The 20,648-nt window shown below is 35.5% G+C and overlaps 1 protein-coding gene and 1 long non-coding RNA gene across 5 annotated transcripts in view; one reads left to right on the top strand and one right to left on the bottom strand.

The window, feature by feature from the left end:
* LOC131046903 (uncharacterized) overlaps positions 1-1,463 on the bottom strand; it is a 37,891-nt gene extending 36,428 nt beyond the window's left edge. For 3 of the 4 annotated variants that reach the window (XM_057980730.2, XM_057980731.2, XM_057980732.1), the window contains exon 1: positions 831-1,463. In XM_057980730.2, the coding sequence (XP_057836713.2) occupies positions 831-1,310 (480 nt within the window). In that variant the 5' untranslated portion in view covers positions 1,311-1,463. Of the gene's footprint in view, positions 1-418; positions 538-830 lie in introns of all 4 variants that reach the window. The other variant, XM_057980733.2, reaches the window with a different exon arrangement.
* On the top strand, positions 1,414-7,783 carry LOC131046904 (uncharacterized). The gene is made up of 3 exons (XR_009106079.2): positions 1,414-1,545; positions 1,914-1,951; positions 7,378-7,783. It is a non-coding gene; the product is annotated as an uncharacterized LOC131046904 (long non-coding RNA).
* Positions 7,784-20,648: the final 12,865 nt, after the last annotated feature.

Raw genomic sequence — 20,648 nt, 5'->3', positions numbered from 1 at the left:
AACAAATATGAACATTCAGTTTTTTGTGTGTGCGTATATGTCAACAGAACAAATTTCTCTATAATTGCAAAGAAAAAATCCACAGCTGATGTAGGTCATTTTGCAGGCTGAATATATTGCTCTACTCATATGAGTGAAAAACCATTGTGGCCGATAGATGTCCTAATCAATCCAGCATTTACGCGTTTGTGTGTATATGTAGAGGCATCAATATTGCAGATTTTGTGTGTCTATAAACACATTTAAACACACATCAACAATACAGATTTCACTATAATAGCAGGAACAACTTTTTACGGCTGATGTGGATCATCTAGTAGGATGAACTTGATGCACTCGCGTGGGTGATGAACCACTAGAGAGCAATGTGTTCCACAATCAAAGCCATACACATGCAGGGTTGTGTGTTTGTGTATACCAAAATCAACAGTGCAGATTTCTCTATAATTGCAGGAACAAATTCGCTCATCTGATGTGGGTAAGGGTAAGTTGCTCTGCTCATTTGTAGCCCAATAACTGCCCCAATTAAAGACATATCTGCACATGCAAGCAAGTGTTTGCATATATACACACATATGTGTATACACCCAACTGCTTTCAGTTAAAGGAACAGGGCATGGTATGCCACCATTTTCACAACAGAAAACACAAAAACCCCTAAATGGGTCCACCAAAAAAAGGCAAAAATTAAAAAATGTATATATATAAAAAACTAAAAAGACCCAACTGGGTCCCATGCGAGTAGATCCAATTCCTAATTATTCTCTCATGGGGACAATGATTCGGCGTTAAAATAAAGAGATCCGGTCAAACCCAATCAGCAGCCGTACCTTGTAGTCCCTCAAGGATTCAGGGGGTGATCCAGAGAACCTCTTTGATCTAGACTGCCCGTTACCCAAAACACTGCCACCAACAACACCCTCCGCCTCCTGTGATCCTCCTTCAGCTGCTGCAACAACAGCCCTAAGATTCTTCTTTTTCCTCCCTCTCCTATGATTTTGGTGATCATCATCATGGTCATCGGCAGAAACAGAAGGTGATCTGATTATTAGGGCCACTGTATCAGATAATCTTGGTCTTCCTCTTCCTCTGGGTCTTCCCCTTCCTCTTGGTCTGCCTCTTCTTTCTTCATGGTCATCCAATTTTTGTTTTTTCTTGATTTGATGATCTTCTTCTTCATATTCTTCTTCTTCTTCAGGTTGATTAATATTCAAATCATTGTATTGGGAATGTGACGGCTTTGCAGTGGGTTTTGAAAGCTTATCTCTCTCCATGTTTTTTTTTTCCTCTGCCCAATGCCAAGCACACATATTCCTTCCGCCTTTCGCTTTGTCCCTTTCAACTATCCCTCAATTCTCTCTCTACTCAGTCTCTCTCTATCTCTTTACGTCTCGTATTTCTGTCTAAAGAGAATTTCCTTTCTCTATTCAAGAGTTGTTTGAAATTTGGCCACAATTTTGATACGGAAGGCAAAAGCTAAGACGCTCGTCATAGAGATAATGGGTGCAAGGAGATCATATGACTGATACATAGTCTTCCATAAATGTGAGATACAAAACTTATTACATTGCATAAAGAGGATTTGAAGAAAATTGGTTTTATTTATATATTTTTGGAAAATTTTAGAGATATTTATTAATATTGCATTGTTTAGGGGTTAATAGTTACTAATTTTTATTATTTTTATTATTTTTTATATATTTTATATGAATTTTTAAAGTATTTTTTAGGTATTTTATTTTTAACTATTATTTAGATAGAATGAATATTAATCATGTAATGTTGAAAATTAATTTATTTGTGTGTGGATGTTGGTAAATAATTTGATTATTATTTTACTTTATTTTTATACATTCTAAGAGATTGATCTTGATCGTATTTTTTATTATTCTTATCTTGGATCAATTTTGTAGGTATGGAAGGAAGCAACCCAAGTCGAATCTATGAGCATGTAAGTGACCCATGAACTTTTAATTCAAATTTTAAAAGTAAACATGTGCTTATCCTTTCCAACTAGTCGCTATGAATTGACTAAAGCTAATATTTCAAATTATCCACCAAGATGACATATGAAATAACTAACCCTTATCCATTATTAGGTTATTCAAACTTCATTAAGGAGTTATATTACACATTGCATTATCACAAGAGCATGACATCAACATTGCATTAGCACTCTATGCATATTACATGATTACTTGTTGTCTTCAATCATTGTTTTATATCTTTGACTCAATAGTAAAATTATACCAAAACTAAATAATTCGAGCCTAACAAACTTCTAAATATTATCTATCAACACTAACCCTTTAGAAACAAAGTTGTACACACAAACAAATAAGATCCTAACATCACAAATCAACGAAGTTCAAATCCATGCAAATGATTTGATTGACAATCATAAAAGTGAATCAAATTCATTCCAAGGTATTCATCTAATAAGTTGATTTTCTCACATATTGTTGAATAAGTTGGCAACATGTAGCATTGCAAGATCTGTTAGGATTCCCACAAATACTGAGACGGGGGGGTGAATCAGTATCTAACCAGTTGTAAGATTTTCTTAACTTAAAACACGTGGAGCATATTAATACTGTGTACCGATAAACAAAAAGTAATGCAATAAACAGAGACAAAAGCAACCACATGAAAAACACACCATAACACAATATTTTAACAAGGAAACCCGATGTGGGAAAAACCTCGGTGGGATTTGTGACCCACAATATTCACTTACTGGCCAATAAGAGAATATTACTGCTACAAGAGGGGCCTACACATGCAGGAAGGCCAAGTGCCTAGAGCTCACTGCTCAATTACAAAATGGGAAGTCACACTGACTTACAAAATGGATTATATAAATCCAGTGTCTTGTACTGCTTCAAAATAGCATCTACTATGTCAGATCCAGTACCGGTTTCTACTCTGCTTCTTACATAAACCCTTAACCTATAATTCGCATAATAAGTATGCCTTATTTCGCCTGATTACATTCCTCTATCTGTATAAAATGTTCTATAATGATCTCTCTTATATAAGAGTCATTTTACAACTTGCCAAGTCGGCTTACAATGATTTTACAATAATAAACAAAATATATTAGCAACAAAATTCATGTCGGCTTCTATGTCAGTATGCTTCCTTTCACTGTCGGTGCCGGTGATCTGTGTGTCGGTGTAGAATCTAACTTTGCTGGTGTCGGTGGATTGCCTTGCCGGTGTCATAGGATTGTAAGGTTGCCATCAATGACAAAACCTTCAATCACCTACAATGTCTCATTGGAGTGTGCATTTGCCAACAATCTCCCCCTTTGGCATTGATGGCAACACTCATGAGAAAAATTCAGAAGTGTATCCAAGAATTGAAGTCCAGTAATTGTTACCAAAAATGTGTGCTCCCCCTGAGCAGATGATCCCTAAGTTATTGGATTTTTCTCATACTACTACTCCCCCTTTGGCATCAATGACAAAGGTTGTCAAAGTCTCAATAGAGTGTAGTTTCTTGTCTCAACCTTGTAACCGGTTGGTTACAATTTGAAAAAGTTCTGCCATAACCAAATTCAAGTTCTTAATGAACTTTTTACTGTCTTTTATTGCGGCCTCTGTCCTCTGAACTGTACCGGTGAGGTGTTGCATTTGCTCTATCGATGTTTTTTGTCCTTGTACTAATGCATCAGATATTTCTTTCCTTGAACATGCGAGGTAGTCCAACTTTGGACTTGATCTCCATTTCAGATCCTTAGCCTTACTTTTTATTTTCTCCTTTTCTCTTTCTAGCTTTAGTAACTCTTCCTCAAGACCTGCTCAACAATTGATAATGAATTGAATGAATTAATAAAATTGTCAGCTAGCTTATTAATTTCCTCATGTATCTTGCTCATTTTCTTGTCTATGTCAACTGTCAAAAAATTTGTCTTACAAGTGTCTCTGTACAAAGTTTTGAACTCCTTAAGTGTGTTGCACAGTTTTGGTAGAAGTGTGTCAAACTGCCTTGTAAACTTCTTTATTTGTTCCTCAAAGAATTTTTCTTTTTCTTTTTCTAACATCTCTTTGAATGCTTTTTCCTTTATTTGCTCAACTGTCGCTATGTTGTCAGTAATATACTTAGACAAAGTGTCAAGTTGACTCAAAGAATCCTTATTATCTACATTGCATTTTGGAGCTATCATCTTCAAAATTGGAATTGTGTCATCTATAGCTTTATATGCCTGTGAACTACAATTTGTTATTTTCTTTAAAGAATCTAAAAGAACTTCAGTTACATTTGTTGATTTAAATCTTGTAGTTGAAGAGTCAACACTCTGAATTCCGTCGGCGGGAGTAATATCCTTGCTTGTAGTGACCTCTGGTAGGTCAGTCTGTGTTTCCATTTCTTTAAACAAGGGTTTGTCTTGCCCAATAGTTGTCGGTGGCACTGGTTCTGTATTAACATGTTCTTGTTTTGGAGCTTGTCGCTCTGCTTGGTGTTCTGTTTGATGTTCTGCTTGTTGTTTTATTTTCCTATCTGTCGGTTTACCTTCAGTGTTATCTGTGTTATCAGTTACCGGTGACTCACTAGCCTTATCTGTTTTGTCGGTTGTGTCCTTATCTACCACAATGTTGACCTTCTGAGTATCAACATTTACTGTATATAGTACCTCAGAATTAGGATTTGTATCCTCCTGTGATATATCCATACTCTCATCAGTCGGTTGATCTTCAGTTGTTGTTACCGATGGAGTAACCAGTGGTGGTGGGGATAGATTGTCTCTTATTTTGATGCTTGGAGGTCCACCAACCTTTTCTTTTCCCTTATCCTTGTCTTTCTGATGTACATTGATTGGTTTAGGGTTTCTATACTCTTCCTGTTTTTCCTTCTCAACAAGGAATATATCCCATCCATTTTCAGTTTCTTTTGTAACCTCATTTACTCTTCCAACCATTAGTGCAATATGTCGGTGTGCAGTAGAGAATACTGACTGGTTAGCCTCTACAATTAAATCATCTATTTCTTTTGGAGAGCTAACTGGGTAGACAACAAGTAATTTTTCAATTTTTATTTTCTTGTCAAGCTCTACAATAGTTTGTCTTCTTTCCAATCTCTTGAATAGTTCATCTAGTATTTCATCTACAATTTGCATCAAAAATTTCTTGTAGATATCCAAGTGTAAGATAATATTGTTTTCAACTTTCTCCTCGTCATCAACTGATAATGTGTCATATAGTTTGTTGATGTTTTTCAACTGTCCTTTCTCTGTTATTTCATCTAGCAGTTTGTCAATCGGAGTAATATTTTGTTGAGTCCTTTTCTTTGGTGTCAACTTTTTCTTCTTAGGAGTGGACTTCTTGACCGAGGGCCTCACTGCCTGTTGTTTTTGTCTGGTTCTTCTAGGCGAAGGTGTGGATACCGGTGAAGGTTGTCTTTTCCTCACAACTCTTTTAAATGCAGTCGGCATGTAACTCTCTGAAGAAGTTGCTAGCAGTGAAAGGTGAGTTTCTCGTTGTTGTGCCTGTAACTCATCTTTAGTGATACCGGTTTGTTTTAGTGCATCTTCTTTGATAGCCTTAGTCTGCCTTGAACCTCTCCTCATTGTTGCCTCTACTTTCTTCACTCTCTTCTCAGATTGAATTTGATTCTCAATGGTTTCAGCACTACCGAATACCTCTTCCTTAGGTTCATTGGGTGCTTTCAGAAGGCCTTTTGCATATGTTTCAATGATGTGATCATCTGTCTCATAACCCATTTCAGTAACCCAAATTGTTCTTGGGATAACTGCTTCCATCCAGATCTCATCCTTCTTAATCATAAAGCATATGTCATCTTTATATTTATCTACAATTGTTTGTGATAATCTTACTTTAGTGTTCGTTTTGGCCTTTAATGCTTGAAAGTATTCATTAATATTATTTTCTTTGTTTTCACCCATGTTGTTCAATAAGTCAGATAGTTGTTTGCCTACCGGTATGTCAAATCCAAGGTTCTTATTACCTATACCAGGCACCTGTTTGGTTATATGTAGCATTAAGCATACAAGTAAGTTACCAAATCTGAATGTCTCTTTCTTATCCTTCTCGATCTTTCCTAGATTGTCAATAAGTTCATCCTTTAACCATTCACATACATCAATTTTCACATTATCTTTAACCATATCATGAGCACTTTTTATGCATAAGCTGGAAACTGAGTTAAGTCTGTTTGCATGTGTTGTTTTGTAACCTAAAATCATGCTAATGAATCTTACATTTATGTCAGTTACATCATTCACCCTTAAAGACCTTTTGTCGGATGTTGCACCGATTAGGTTCATTACCAGGTCATTTGAGACCTTCTTTGTCTTGTATGGTCTGTTACCGGTGGAAGGTAACCCTGTTACAACTTTTACAGCTTCCTTGGTAATTTTATGAATTGAATCTAGCCAGAAAAATTCACCATGAACCCTGCTCAATACTATCCTTATCACTTCCTTGGGGAATTCTGGAATGCAGAGAATTTATGTGAATCCTAAGGTTTCAATAATTTTGTGTTCAGGTTTCACATTACCGGAATCATCACATATGGCAATCTTGTACATGTTCTTGATTTCTTCATCACCTGGTTCTTCTACATGGCAATGGATGTACATTCTAGGGTCTTCTGCAAAAACAACTCCTTTGGGGATTTGGGAAAATGCACCAATATTATCATCCTTTTTAGCTATCTCGGGAACTAACTGAAAAACGGGCCTAGGGCGCTTGATTACTTCCACTACAATAGGGTTTGCTATGAATTCAAGTACAGAAGAGGATGCCATGATAAATACCTTTTTCTACCTTTGGAAAGATTGATTGCTGAAATGCTTTGCCTCTTTGCTCGAAATGCCTTAGCTCTGGAAATTTCGTGCTCTTTGAATGTTTGAATGCTCGGTGTAGTGTCCACCCTTGATTCGACTTATTTTGACTAGAGTTGACTTTTATATCTCGCTTGATAGACTTATCTAGACTATATTTTGATGATTTGGATGATGATTACTCATGTGCTTCAGTGACTTATGATTGATGTTAGATACTATTGGACATATGCTAATTTGATGATCTATATGGATGTTGGTACTATCATGATTGATCATGTGATTTGATGATATATGTACTCAATGGATTTTATATGCTCACTATGTGATGGATTATTGATAGATTAGATTTATCATGGTTTTGATGATGATTACGATTATACTAACCCTACTTTATGTTTACATATGATGAGATGTTTATGAGATGTGTTTGACTATTGTTTGACTGTCTTCATGATAGAGACGATTCCACATCACTCATTTGCGAGCAGGATGTGTCGTCGTGATTCTCTATCACTTGCTTGTTCTACTTATGTATATGTATATGCGGTATTGTTGTTTTGTGGTTGCAGGATTTTGCAGGTACCAGACATCGACTCCACCTGGCTTCACAGGTTTGAGCGTGTCTTAGTTCCAATGGCTTATGTGGTTCGGAGATGGCATGAGATTCCCTTCACATACTCTACGTCTAAGTTATTCACCATGTTTAGTCAACATCTTGGCATAATTTGCCATGTCAGTTAGTAAACTTGGTCCTTTGGTATTGTGAGTCCAATTTATGCCGGTTGATTTACTTGATGATGTTAGAGTAATTATGTGTAGTTTTCTATTTGGAAATGTTTATTTTAATGTATTTAATTTATAAGTTTTCAATATTTAATTATTTGATATTTATATTTATTTGACAATTAACATTTATTGATTTTATGATTATTATAATATTTGGTAAGCTTTATTGTTGTTTAATATTTATTTAATATTTGCGACTAATATTTAATGGTATTTGACTATTTAATTATTTATTTGACTTTCTATGGTTTAACATTTATTCGACATCTTTTATCTATTTGGTTCTTTAATTTATTTTAATTCCCTTTTGGATTAAATTTATTTTCATCTTATATTTATTTAATAGTTTGACTTTTTATTTCTAAGTGGGGTGTATGAGCACAATAAATTAAATAAAGAAATAAAAACAATCCCACTTAGTTGAATAAGTATATTTTTTTTACCTTACCTACCCTTCACTCTCATTGGTTAAATTCAAAATGGGTAAATAAATTATATTATATGGTGGGTTGGTAAAATATACTCCAAAATGGAATATTTTGATTGGCTGAAATCGAGGCTAGGGTTTTTGGATTATTGTTGCTTTTAATTTTCATTTCCGTGAAGTTTTTCGGTTGGATTTTTGCTATTCTCTGGAAATTTCTCCAGCAAGTTTTCTTCCTTGGTTTTGGATTGCTGCACTTTTGGGTTTTGGCTGGAGCTTGATTGGATTTTGGTTTGGCTTGTGGGAGCTCTTCTTCAACTACAAACCATCACACAGGTTGCAGGTTGGAGGCTTCTCCATTGGTTTCTTGTTTTGCTTTCAAATTTTGAAACTTGTATGCTTCGTGTTTGATTTGATTAAATAATAATAATAATAATAATTTGGTTTATGCATTCTCTTTAATCTTCCTAGATTTGGAATGGGTAACCGGGGGATTTTAGATTCTTTACTTGGTTTATAGTTCTGGAAATAATGTTTCCTGTGCATTGCTCGTGAATGTTCAAAATGAGGAATATCTTGCAGATTTTGTATATGTCTTGTATGAATTATTTTAATAAGATTTGTATTTTATATTAAGGAGATTTTAACCTGGTAGATGAGTTCTTATGGAGATTGTGAATCTGGGAAATAGGAGAGTCTTTGTGAGCTCCCAATCTGGCTCTGCTGTAGAGGAGACTCACAGGACTTTTTCCCCTTTTTATTTTCACACATCCCCTTATGTATGGATGTTATTGGTTATGTGGAATGTCTTTTTAAATGTATTTGAGTCATATATTATTCTTTCTATATTTTAGATTCAAGGTTGTAGAATTTCCTCAGTTTTTGACAGTGCTGGAGATGTTCTTCCTCCAAAAAGTCTGCATTATGTTTTCAATTGGAGTTCCTTGGGTGAATTTTATTATTCTATTTTGTTCACATATTCTTATAGTTTATTTCGTGACAATTCCAACGAGTATAAATACATCATATTTGGCTGTTTATATTTCGAGCAGTTTTGATTTCACACTTAAGTAGTTTTCTGCCAAAATTTACCTTTTTTTTTATGCGCTAAAATATCAGTCATATGTGCCATTATGTGTATTTTTAAAGTTTTGTCCAGTTTGAAGTCTATTTGAAGTCAGTTGGATTTGGGGTTATACCACAGGCTTTTTGAGGGCATTTATGATGTTGTCTAAAATTATTTATGATTGGTGATGTCTTCATATTATTTATTTATTTATTTTTGTATGCATTTTACTCCATTTGAGTTATTTGTGCTTCCTCTCTTGTTGATGCACCAAGAGAGAGATTGAGATTCTTGTGATTATGTGCCAGCAAGTGGATAGGCCTTGCTGAGATTATGTGATGATTCATTTTAGATTTGATGGCATTTCTTATGGCCTTGCTATGTTTATTTGGCCAAGAGGCTCATTGATTTTTGGTTCTCATGATGTTAACTTTCTCATGTTTCATGATTATGAGATGATATTATTGTTTGCATATGGATTATTTGTGATTTCAGATTTGTGTATATTCTCAGATCCAATTATGATTCTAGAGCCTCTTGTGTTTTCATGTTTGAGACCATGTTAGGGGGGAGTGGGCTTCCTTGTGATGACCGGGGTCACGAGAGATAGGCTTGCATGAGGTTCCTTGTAAGGATGCATGAAGTCTAGACCACTAGGGCACATTGGAGTTTTCTGTGATTTATAAATAAGTGATAACCTAATAATTGATGGGTTGGGTAGTTAGATTAATTAATAAGATGATAAATTGATTGTGCCTCATGACTTAGTCCTAGGGAGGATGTTTTAGGATAAGCATGAGAAGGCCGTGAAGATGGTAAGCTAATCTCCCTTAGTCTCTCATAGGTTGAGATGGCTCCACATGTCCATCAGGCTAGCGCCTTGTGTTATTATGTTATTGTGTTATGAGGATGGCATGTGATGACACTCCACTCCTACATGTGTTTCCCCTTATTGATTTATGGTTATTCTTATTGGATGCACTTATGTCTTGATGAGTTTTATGCCTCTGGGAGTTCATTCTTGTTATATTGTGTAAGTTCTTGCTTGAGAGTCTTTGTGTGGTTATTCTCCTTGGTTTTAGGTGCCGGCTTAGGTTTAGAGTGTGTGTTGGGACCTTGTGTCATCTCCTAGCACGAGGGGTGGTTCCTTTGGTTCCACATGGTCGGGAGGTTGGTGCTTTTTAGCCATTGGGATGTTCTTTTGGATTCTACTTGCGTGGACGTGGATTCTTCTTCATGATGTACTATGGATGTACCTTATAGCAGATTTATGTAATGGATAAGATAAAATGTATGTAATGTAACACTTTTTGTATTTCATAGATAGAATCTTGTAGTAGAAAGAGCTATGCTCATGATGTATTTAATGTACTTATATTTGTAGATGAATTGTAGTTGGAAATTGGAATTAAGGCCTAGTTGTATTGTACTATTGTAGAGAGGTGATCTTATGAGTCATGTAAATGAATGGATAATGGTTGGAATAGAATGGAATTGCATTATGGATTAGTTGTATTATCTCATGGGATGATTAGAGGCTAGTTAGAATGTTAAATAATCTTGAAAGAGGAATGTTCATGGAGTAATAAAAGAATATGTTATAGGATGTTAAATGGATTTAGTAAACATGAATGATTCATATAGATGCATTGGTAGAAAGAAAATTATGCATATCACGGGAAGTAAGTAATGTTGTAGGTTGCATATCTCATGAGTAGATAATTATATTATGATGCAATAATGAAGGTGAAATATATATTTCACGTGTGTAGTATGTTATTGTGGAAATGAATTTAAGTAATGATGCTAAAGTACCCTAGGGAAAGATTAATGATGTTGTGATATTTCCGCTTGCGTTAATTCATGAAATGAGTAATGATATATGTTCATATTGGTTAATTGATGAACGAATGTAAATAGATGGAGATGTTATGTGTTGCATTAATTGTTATTAGATGTTAATTAAAAAAAAAAGTATCTCCATTTGTATATTATTGTTTAGTTTCTTTAGGGTATTTTGGCGGGCATTACAACTTGGTATCAGAGCCAAGTTCAACATTGGGTACTCTGGTTTCGATTGAGCCCATTGTGCATTTTAGCATTTGGCATGGGGTAGCCCAGTGGTTTTGTCCCTGCTATTTATTTTCTTGTTATAGTTTTCTTAGATGTTTAGCTTATAGTCTCCTTTGCATTTTTCTTAGATAAGATGCCTGTTAGGGGTAGAGATCATCGTCGTGTCGGTTGTATGGGTACTTGTAGGAACCCTCGCCCTGAGGTTTCTGAAGAGTCACACCATGAGGAACAGGAGCAGGAGTAGCCTAGAGATGATCCAATCCCGCAGTTGGTGAACGTGCTTCAGGAGCTTCTTGGTCGCCTAGAACCGAGACAAGAGGAGAACTAGCAGGAGGGATCTCGTCATTCAGAGCATCGAGAGAGAGAGCGTTCACGTTCTCCTAGGAGGAGAATTGAGGTGGATCAAGAGGCACTTGCAGCTAGTCACATCAGGGATCTGAATAGGACTCATCCTCCTACATTTGATGGCTTAGGTAGTGGCATGGAGGCAGAGACTTGGTTATTGGACTTAGGTAGGTGTTTTGCTATGCACCAGTGTAGCAGTAACACCAAGGCAAGATGTGCGATTTTGCATCTTCGCGATTTTGCGATGACATGGTGGCACATGGAGGAACAGAAGTTGCATAAAGAAACGGAAAATGGAAAAATTGGAATAAAAAGAAAAGAAAAAAACATTTTTGATATTCATTGTGATTTGGGAAAGAAATGGGTTTTTTTTCTCTAAAACCCTCTTCTAACTAAATATTGTTTTTAGAATTGAGAGTGCAATTATGGGTGGATTTGTATGAGATTTGAAACAACGAATAGCAATTGGAGTGGGAGGTTTGCTTGTGGGGTGATCTCCATCTCTATCTTTTGGATTCTTGTGAGTTTTTCTTATTGGTTTGTCCAAAAAACTTGAGATATTCTTCTCTTTCTTCCTATTTTGGTTTATGTTTTTATAGTTGGATGTCATGCTCGCCCTTGAGGGAGAATAAGACTTCCTTTTTAGATTCAAATTCGAGCAAATATATTAATTTTTAAATTATTTTGAAAATTTTGAGAAAGTCTATTTTGTGCCCTTTACTATGGCAAAAAAATATCAAAATTTAGGAAATGTGAATTCTAGGTTAAAAGTGTGTTGTGCATATTTGCAACCAAAGGGTATTATTAGAAAATTGAAACTTGAATTTTAAATTTCGAAGCTTTTATTCAATGGTGGATTTGGGAAACTTTTATGGTTTTCATGTGAATAAAATTTTAGAAATTGGAAAATTGGGAAATATCTACAATGAATTTTAATGTGGGAAAAAGAAGTCTCTTTAATTATTTTTGAAGTAGAATCGAAGGATATTCTTTAAATTTTGAATTTTCAAACTTTTTCAATAGAGATTTTAGGAATTTCTTTGATTTTGTGATTAAAAATATTTATAAATTTTTAATTTTAGAATTGAAATTAAATGAATTGGATTGGGAGAATTCTTCCCTCCTTAATGAATTTTGATTATAAATCTTATGGAAACATGTTTATTTTTGCATGTCATATGTTTGCATTGATTTGTGTGTCATGAAAAATTGTAAAAATTAGAGCATGAAGAGCCTAGGATTGAGGTTCAAGGTAAGGGAGGAGTGGCTCTATATGGTGTCCTAAGTTTGATTGTGACCTTGTGATTATATTTATTGTAAGTTTGTAAATCATATCCAGGTTTTAAGGAAATTGTGTATTTAATTGAGTTAATAATATTAGCTAAGAAACATTACTTGAGTGCTTGTGTAGGCTTCGTATGATTGACCAAGGGTTTTCACACTCAACTGGATGGTGGATGTCACTTGAGAACTCCCTTTTTGCATTGTGGTGTGGGAATTTTTACTCTACTCTGCAAGCTATCTCTTTGAGCTTTCCCGTGACACTTATTTCTTCTCACTAGTTTCCTTGTCTATGTGATCATTAAGTGTTATCCCTAGTGTATGTTTATCATATCATATTGTGTTCTTGATTGAGCGATTATTTTATGTTGTTTGTACCTATTGTGTATGCACCATGATTGGTGTGAGTGTAAGCCTACTATATCATATTTAGCGTGAGTTGATTTGTGGAACGTGTGACTATCTCCTAACATGATGGGAGTGGACCTTTTAGTACCACATGGTTGAGTGGCATGGAAACCACCATCGAGGTTTTAGGTTCTTTGGAGGAGCTTCAAGATCGAGAGTAATCTTGTAATGAGGTTTCAAATTATTTGGCTATTAGTGTCATGTAAAAATACAATTGAAAGACATTCGGTTCATTGCAATTTTTTGCAATTGTAATAGACCTCCTTATTAGATGGATTGTAAATGTGCCATATATGTGGTGCCATTATTATAACTATTTTTACATATGTTGGTGTTGGTATCGAGCATAAATTATTTCATATATACCTTTTAAATTTTTCATGCAATGGGATAAAATAAACTTAGAGCAATTAATTTGGGTTTTTAAATGAATTAAAGTTTAGATCACATCAAACCAACAAATAGACAAATATAAGGTCTCTTTTGTGTCCTTGTGTGAGTTGTTTGTAGGGATTATCTCACTTAGAGATTATTTAGGGTCCATCAAGTAGTCTTGGAGTAGATGAATGGTGTGGAACGCAATTTCTCATTCATCTTGTTTCTATTTCCAACCGATTATTCTAGAACTCCCATGAATTAGCCATATTCAATCAACAGGTTCTAAGGTCAATGGTCAACAAATAGGATTCAACCAAAGGTTGATATCCTCTACATTTATGGCTCTGCAGGACCAAGGTGGGTCTCCCTAAGCAATTCCTTAATGATCTACTACATTTTAAACCCAGGCACTGTATTTTATAGTAGATGGTTCTCAATGAAAATATACCAGGGAATGTGTGATTTACCCAAGTAATTTGACTTTATTCCTAGTTGTTCACCATTTCATAGCAATTGAGAACAAATTTCAATCTAAACCTACACATAAAAATAGGAAAGTAACATGATTTTGATATTTGAGTTGTTTCGGAAAATGTATTAATCCTTACAATAGACCAGTGCCTAATCTAAGGCATGGAGTCAAATATGAGACCACAAAAGAGATCTTATCAGCAAATTAAGTTCAACTAGTGGATTTAAATATTTTCAATTCCTTACATCAACAAATCCACTTATGTCACTATAAGATCATACTTATAGATCCAAATTTTCCATTCACAATTACAATTGTAATTTGATCAAAGTAATTTAACATCTACTTGAAAGAGAGCAGTGAGAAAACAACACAATTATGGGAAAAACTAAAATGACAAACTCTAATATGCTTGATATACTTAATTCTTACAACTAGAGTGTACAATTTGGAGATAATTATGTGATATGATGATTGAAACTTCAAAAACTGGTTAACTTTTTATTCATAAAATCAAACTCTTACTTTCTGCATATTTTTCTATGACAAAGACTACTCGCTATTATATTCTACGTACACCATACAAAATTTTCAAAACCTGTACAAATGGTCTTGATTTCTCTTTTATAGAAACAAGGGAGCAAAAATAATCTGCAGGACATATATAGTTTCATGTTTTCATTTGGCAAACAATTTTAAAATGAAGAATATACCAAAAGGCATTCTCGATGGCACATGAGACAAAAAGAGATGCACTGCCTAAAAAGGTGAAGAAGAAACTCGTAGTTGCATGAAGAGTATGTACTCCAAGGTTGATGCTAAATCTTCGAACTGAATTGGTTAAAAAAATATTGAAGAAACCATTGGAAGCTAACAAATAATAGCACAAAGTGGAAAGACAAGGCACTAAAATCTGATGACAAATTAATATACAAATCAAGCAAATTTCAATTTCATTTATTAACCATAGGGTACCCATGATAGAGTGTTCTGACAAGGTCCCATATGAAATAATTGAAATGTAACTTGATATTTCACTTATCTTTATTTCTACTCAATTGTATCATATTCTTCATGACAAAATTTGAAGACAAGGATAATACTGGTTAATCAACATGAGTGCAATACTTTTCCTACCACTAAATAAAAATAAGCTCATGAGGTCACTGATACTCTTGTAGTTATTGCACATGAGACAAATGTTATCTCCATCTATTATCTAATGTGGCTCTAAACTCCATCATGAACTTAGTATACCCTATCTTTATTGTAATCACCCTATCCAAAGTGAAGTTAAACATCTATACATTTACCTTGTCTCCATCATCCGACAATAAAAGAATCATTGGTAGGCTTGCTAATGGGCTTTTGAGGGCTTATCCTCCTAGGGCTATTGAAAAAAGTCATGTGTGGATGTCGCCAGATAGGGGATGGATCAAAATCAACTTTGATGGGGCATCTAGGGGGAATCTTGGGACCTCCGATGCAGGGGTCATTGCTCGAGATGTGAAAGGTAGTATTTTAGCATTTGGAGCAAAGAGATTGGTGGATGGCACTAATAATGAAGCTGAGTGTTAGGCGGCAATTGAAGCAATTCTTATGGCGAAAAAATTGGAGGTGAAAAACTACACCTTGAAGGGGACTCCCAGATAGTGGTGAATGGCATCACTAGGGGTAGGATGGATGCTTGGCACCTGGATAAACATATCAGAGAATACATGACCTTCTGATTGGGTTCAAGGACTTTAAAGTATCGCATGTTCTAAGGGAAGTGAATGCAGAAGTTGATGTGCTCTCGAACGTAGGTGCAAATGGTTCCTTGGCTGAACATTTTAAGTTCTTTGAAGACTTAAGGGATTTGGATCCCTTGGAATTTGTATGAAGAAGCACTGAGTATGAAAGGTGAACCCAAGAAGTTGTGAAAATCTATGTGTGAACCCATTTTAGATATGCATGTTGAGGGGTGGGAACGGCTTATGTGGATTGAGTACACTACATTGGCAACAAGTAGAGAAAATGGCGGCGTAGGTGCAATTATGACAGTGGATGGTACTTTGGTTTTGTCGGCGATGTGCGGTGTGAGGTGGTGTGTGCGGAGTAATAAATGGAAGGGGTGGCAACATTTTGTGATATTATGGTCCTCAGTTTTTGGCATTTCGAAGAGGGATTGCAATTTCCTTTGCGAGTGTTGTTTCTAGGTTGTGTGGCAGGGGAACGATGGAAGCGAATTTCTCGTTGTTCACTCTGGGCCAAATGCCTTTCTTTCGAGGCCCTATTTCATGTCATCATCTAAAGCATGTTTTTAGGGTGGAAGAGGAAGAATTTTGGAAGGTTGCTCGTTTGATGTTTGGAGATGAATTCTTGAACACTGATTGTCGCGCACGAACTAATTTGGTCGTATCGTCCCTATTTGTGGCACTAGCGCTGATGGTGGGAAGTTCAAGGGAGGAGGTGATGCGGGTGGTGTCTCTCATTCTGAGACCAAAATGGTTGGTTGGCCTGGCGGAGCTGGCTAAAACGTGTGAAGATTGGTGTGGGTTTACGAATGGAGCAAGGGTTGTGGAGGTGCTTAGGCGGGCAAAATGATGCAGTGCAGCCTCTGGTGGTGTGGTCGGCCTCTCGCTCGGTTGAAACCCAGTTGGAGGATGAAAGGAAAGGGTGGCAGGATTTGCTGGACTTTGTGCGGAAGATGGGTCCGATGGAGCGGGCAAAACTGTGCGGCATGCAGACCCCGGTGAAGTCGCAGGCTCCGATTGGTGAGGATGGGCGGTCGATGGTGTGACATCAAATCCCACGAAAGATTGCGAAGATCGTGGAAAGCATCGAGTTGTGAGGAGGACGGTCAGGAACCATGACCAATGTTGGGATGGTGCAGTCTAATGTAGGACCCAGTCATGTCATCCCCAGTTTCTCCAAGGAGGAGGCCCTTGGTTGGATCCGGTAGGATGGTTTCGTGAGGAATTTTCGGTTAGTAGGCCATTGTTTTTTTTTTGTGGTTTTTAACTGATGTGAGGAATGTAACCTTAGTGGTTGGCATAGCTGGTGTTGTTTTTCTGTCTCGGGTTTCATTTTGAGTTTTGTAGGGGCAAGACCCCATGTAGTCTTATGATAGTGGAAAAGTTGCAGAGCAGCTGAAGGCATGTAATTTTCTCCTTTCAATCAATACAAATATTAAACCTGTTATCGATCAAAAAATAAAATAAAAGAATCATTGGTAGGTTTAGGTTGAACTCCTCCATCCATTCATCCATTTTTTTATTTGCAAATCCTCATTCAAGATCTCTATAACTGACCAATGTTGCACAGTGTGAAAGATTTCAATCGTGGACCTTAACATTTTCTTTGCCCTTGGTATAAATTAGTATTCATCAATAACCATCCTCGACATTTTCTCTATTGACTTCAAAGTTAGCAGAGCATATTGATTATGTATTGTAACCAAGAATAAGGTGTTTAATGTATGGTGTTTCAAGTGTCATATATCAAATATAGGCTTGAGAATAGGGAAATTGAACCTACATTGGTTAAAGGCTTGCAAAAAAGGTTTGTAACCTTTATAGACATCATATAATTTGCTAATAATATTCTTCAATCTATATGAGAGGATTTTCTCCAATGTTGTCGTGATTTTCCCTTTAGTCTTTGTCCTCATTCTCACCAAAGCTTCTTCTAACAAATTAATTATGTCTACCATCTTTATTTCATTGTGTCAACTTTAGCAGTTGCAAACATGGTAGCAAATGAAGTAGTAGCAGCAAAAGGTTGATAGACTACTATGTTTGAATTTGTAGCATGAGGGACAATACCTGAATTTAAAGCTTCCCTCAAATTCACATTATTAATGTATAATTTATTATATGCCTCATTTAAAGCTTCCCTCAAATTCACATTATCCATGTATAATAAATTTATTATTATATGCCTCGTGATCCTCTTCCAATTTTACATTTTCTTCCTATAGGTTTTTGGTGGCCGCTTGTCTGAACATGGTTGCATGAACAATTACAATTAGAGTTGAAGAATCTAATGCTGATTGTAGACACCTAAAATTGTCCTGTTTAATTAAATAAATATTTTTATTTATTTAACTATTTTATCCTAATTATTCTATTAATTAAATAATTCTTTATTTAATTAATTAATTAATAAATCATCTTCTAGCCTTTTCCCTATTTAAATAAATTTATTTATTTATTTAAATTATCTTTCCCCAAATTAAATAAATATTTTATTTATTTAATTGGTTCTACTTTCTCTATTAATTAAATAAATCTTTATTTATTTAATTAATTCATTAGCTTTTTTTTCTATGATACATGTCATTTATCTTTTAATTTTCTTCTACCTACCCCCTTCATATTTTATTATTTTTCCTACCTACCCTCTAATCCTAGCCGACCTTTTATCCTTTCACTTTTTAATCTTATCCCTTCATTTTATAAAGTGTCTTCTATATAGAACGATTCTTTTATCCTTCTAATCCTAATGTGTGTCTAATCTAATCTATCTAGCAATCAAGCTTTCTTGCGATCAATCGTCTTTACAACCACAATTCCGTTCTTTATTGAGCTCTTGTGCACAATACAAAAATTTGAGAAAAAATATATCAAACAAGATCAATGGAGATATGAGACAATGGAGATCAAACCCTACTTGGCATGTGAATGGTATTATTGTTTTATTTGTTGATTTACATGTTCTTAGGTTGCTTCATTGGTGTATGGTGAATGCTTTGTTGTAAAACTAGGGTTTTACTTATGGTTGGATCTTTGTGGTTTTACAATAGTTTTTCGTCATCATATTTCACCTTGCACATTTTGGCACACTTAGTGGGACTCTTTTCCCTTAGTTTCTAATATTTATTTGTAGTTTTAGTCTTTTTTGTTAAGTTGCAGGTCAGATCGGCGAAGATTACAAGTGAAATCGCATTTATGGATCTTCTTGTCGCATATGTGTTTCTGTTTGATCTTTTATTTTCTTTTGCAAGTGTCAGGTTTTGTGTCTGCATTGAGATTCCACGTCTATGACTATTATTTTCGCGTCTACGTTATGGTTTCATGTTGTGTTGCCTTTTCTCATGTCTGTGTCCTCCTACAGTGTTTGCATTTTATGTTTCTGTTTTGAAGGTTCTCTGATTTTTTCATGTTTGTAACTACTTTTTATCACGTCTGCGTTCGAAAATTGCATTTGTGTTTCAGATCTTTAGATATTTTTGTGTCTATGTTTAGCATTGTCGCATCTGTGTTAGGTATAAACACATTTCTATTTTGCATCTTCAGTTTTTTGTTTTTAATTTTCTTTCTTTGTTCCTTTTTTGGGGGGTTTTCCAAATTTGGTTGTTTTGTTCTAACCCCTTGTTTGGACTAGAAAATTGGTACAACTGTTCAAATCAATCAAAATATATTATTGAAGGCCCCCCTTTTCACATTTCGATTTGGATTTTCCAAAATTTACCTAGCAAGTGTACTTGCAGGTGGGGATGGTTATGAAAAACTACTAATCATTTGTTGCAGGGGTAATTTTAGTGTGTGCCTTTGCATTTCAATTCCTAGCTTAATTAGGCTCACACATTTTTCATCGATCTTCTTCTTTTATTGTTGAGGGTTAATTAGCTTGTTTGGTACCTTTGGCACATTTTATGTTCAACCCTAAGGTGATAACAAAAGTATCATCTCCCCTTGGATTTTATTGGACCTTGGGTGTAAGAGAAATTGTTATTGTCTTTTAGAGGGTCTGCCTCCCATCTTGTGAGAGGGAACGACCCAAGTGGTAATGGGCTAAGGCTAAGTCACCTCTTAACCGCTATATAAAACACGTGGGATGAAAGTCTTCACGATGGGTGCTAATTGCCTACCTACACTGACTTCCCCAATACCAGTGTTCTACGGGAAGGAAGCTTCCCGAGGGAGAGATCATACATGGACGCCCGAAAGAGAGTCTCGTGCTAGACACCTTTTGTTTTAAAGGCCAAAATCCTTACATTTGATGGTTCAAGGTGTGTGGATCATACTCCGTAGATACCCCTCATGTACCCTTTCATGTTGAGACAAAAATCCCTCAATGGATCTTTGGTCTTTGAGGTAAGAGAATTTGGTATGCCCAAGAAGTGAGTGCCATGGTAGGTGAGCTAGTGCTACCAGAATCTCTAGCTATCCACTTATTTGAGGTATTTCTATGTCGCAGGGGTCCCACTGAATGGTTTGCTTTTAGCCTAGGATTGTGCATGTTTTCAAGTGTCTTCAAGTTGAACATATATGTACACAAAATTTTGGAAAAACACCTTTAGACATTGTGTCTTCATTGTTTTCTATGTTTTCTTGCCACAAGACCTTCAACATTAAAGACTTGGTCACACTCAACAAATTGAAAAATTTGGGGCAGATTATAAAACTTTGCCAGAAAAGCGTCTACGTCAGTTTAAATAGCATCTGTGATTAGAAAACGCATCTGTGCTCTACAAAAACGCGTCTGTGTTTCAGAGAGTTAAGCAAATTGTCAAAATCTCAGAAAACATGTATGTGTCCACAAATCGCATATGTGTTGGGCAGAATCACATATTTGATTATTAGAAAAGTCAAAGAATATTGCATAAACTGGTTAAAACGTG

The sequence above is a fragment of the Cryptomeria japonica genome, chromosome 9, assembly GCF_030272615.1.
Source record: "Cryptomeria japonica chromosome 9, Sugi_1.0, whole genome shotgun sequence".
Taxonomy (NCBI): domain Eukaryota; kingdom Viridiplantae; phylum Streptophyta; class Pinopsida; order Cupressales; family Cupressaceae; genus Cryptomeria; species Cryptomeria japonica.
This window is presented reverse-complemented; position numbering and strand designations above follow the sequence as displayed.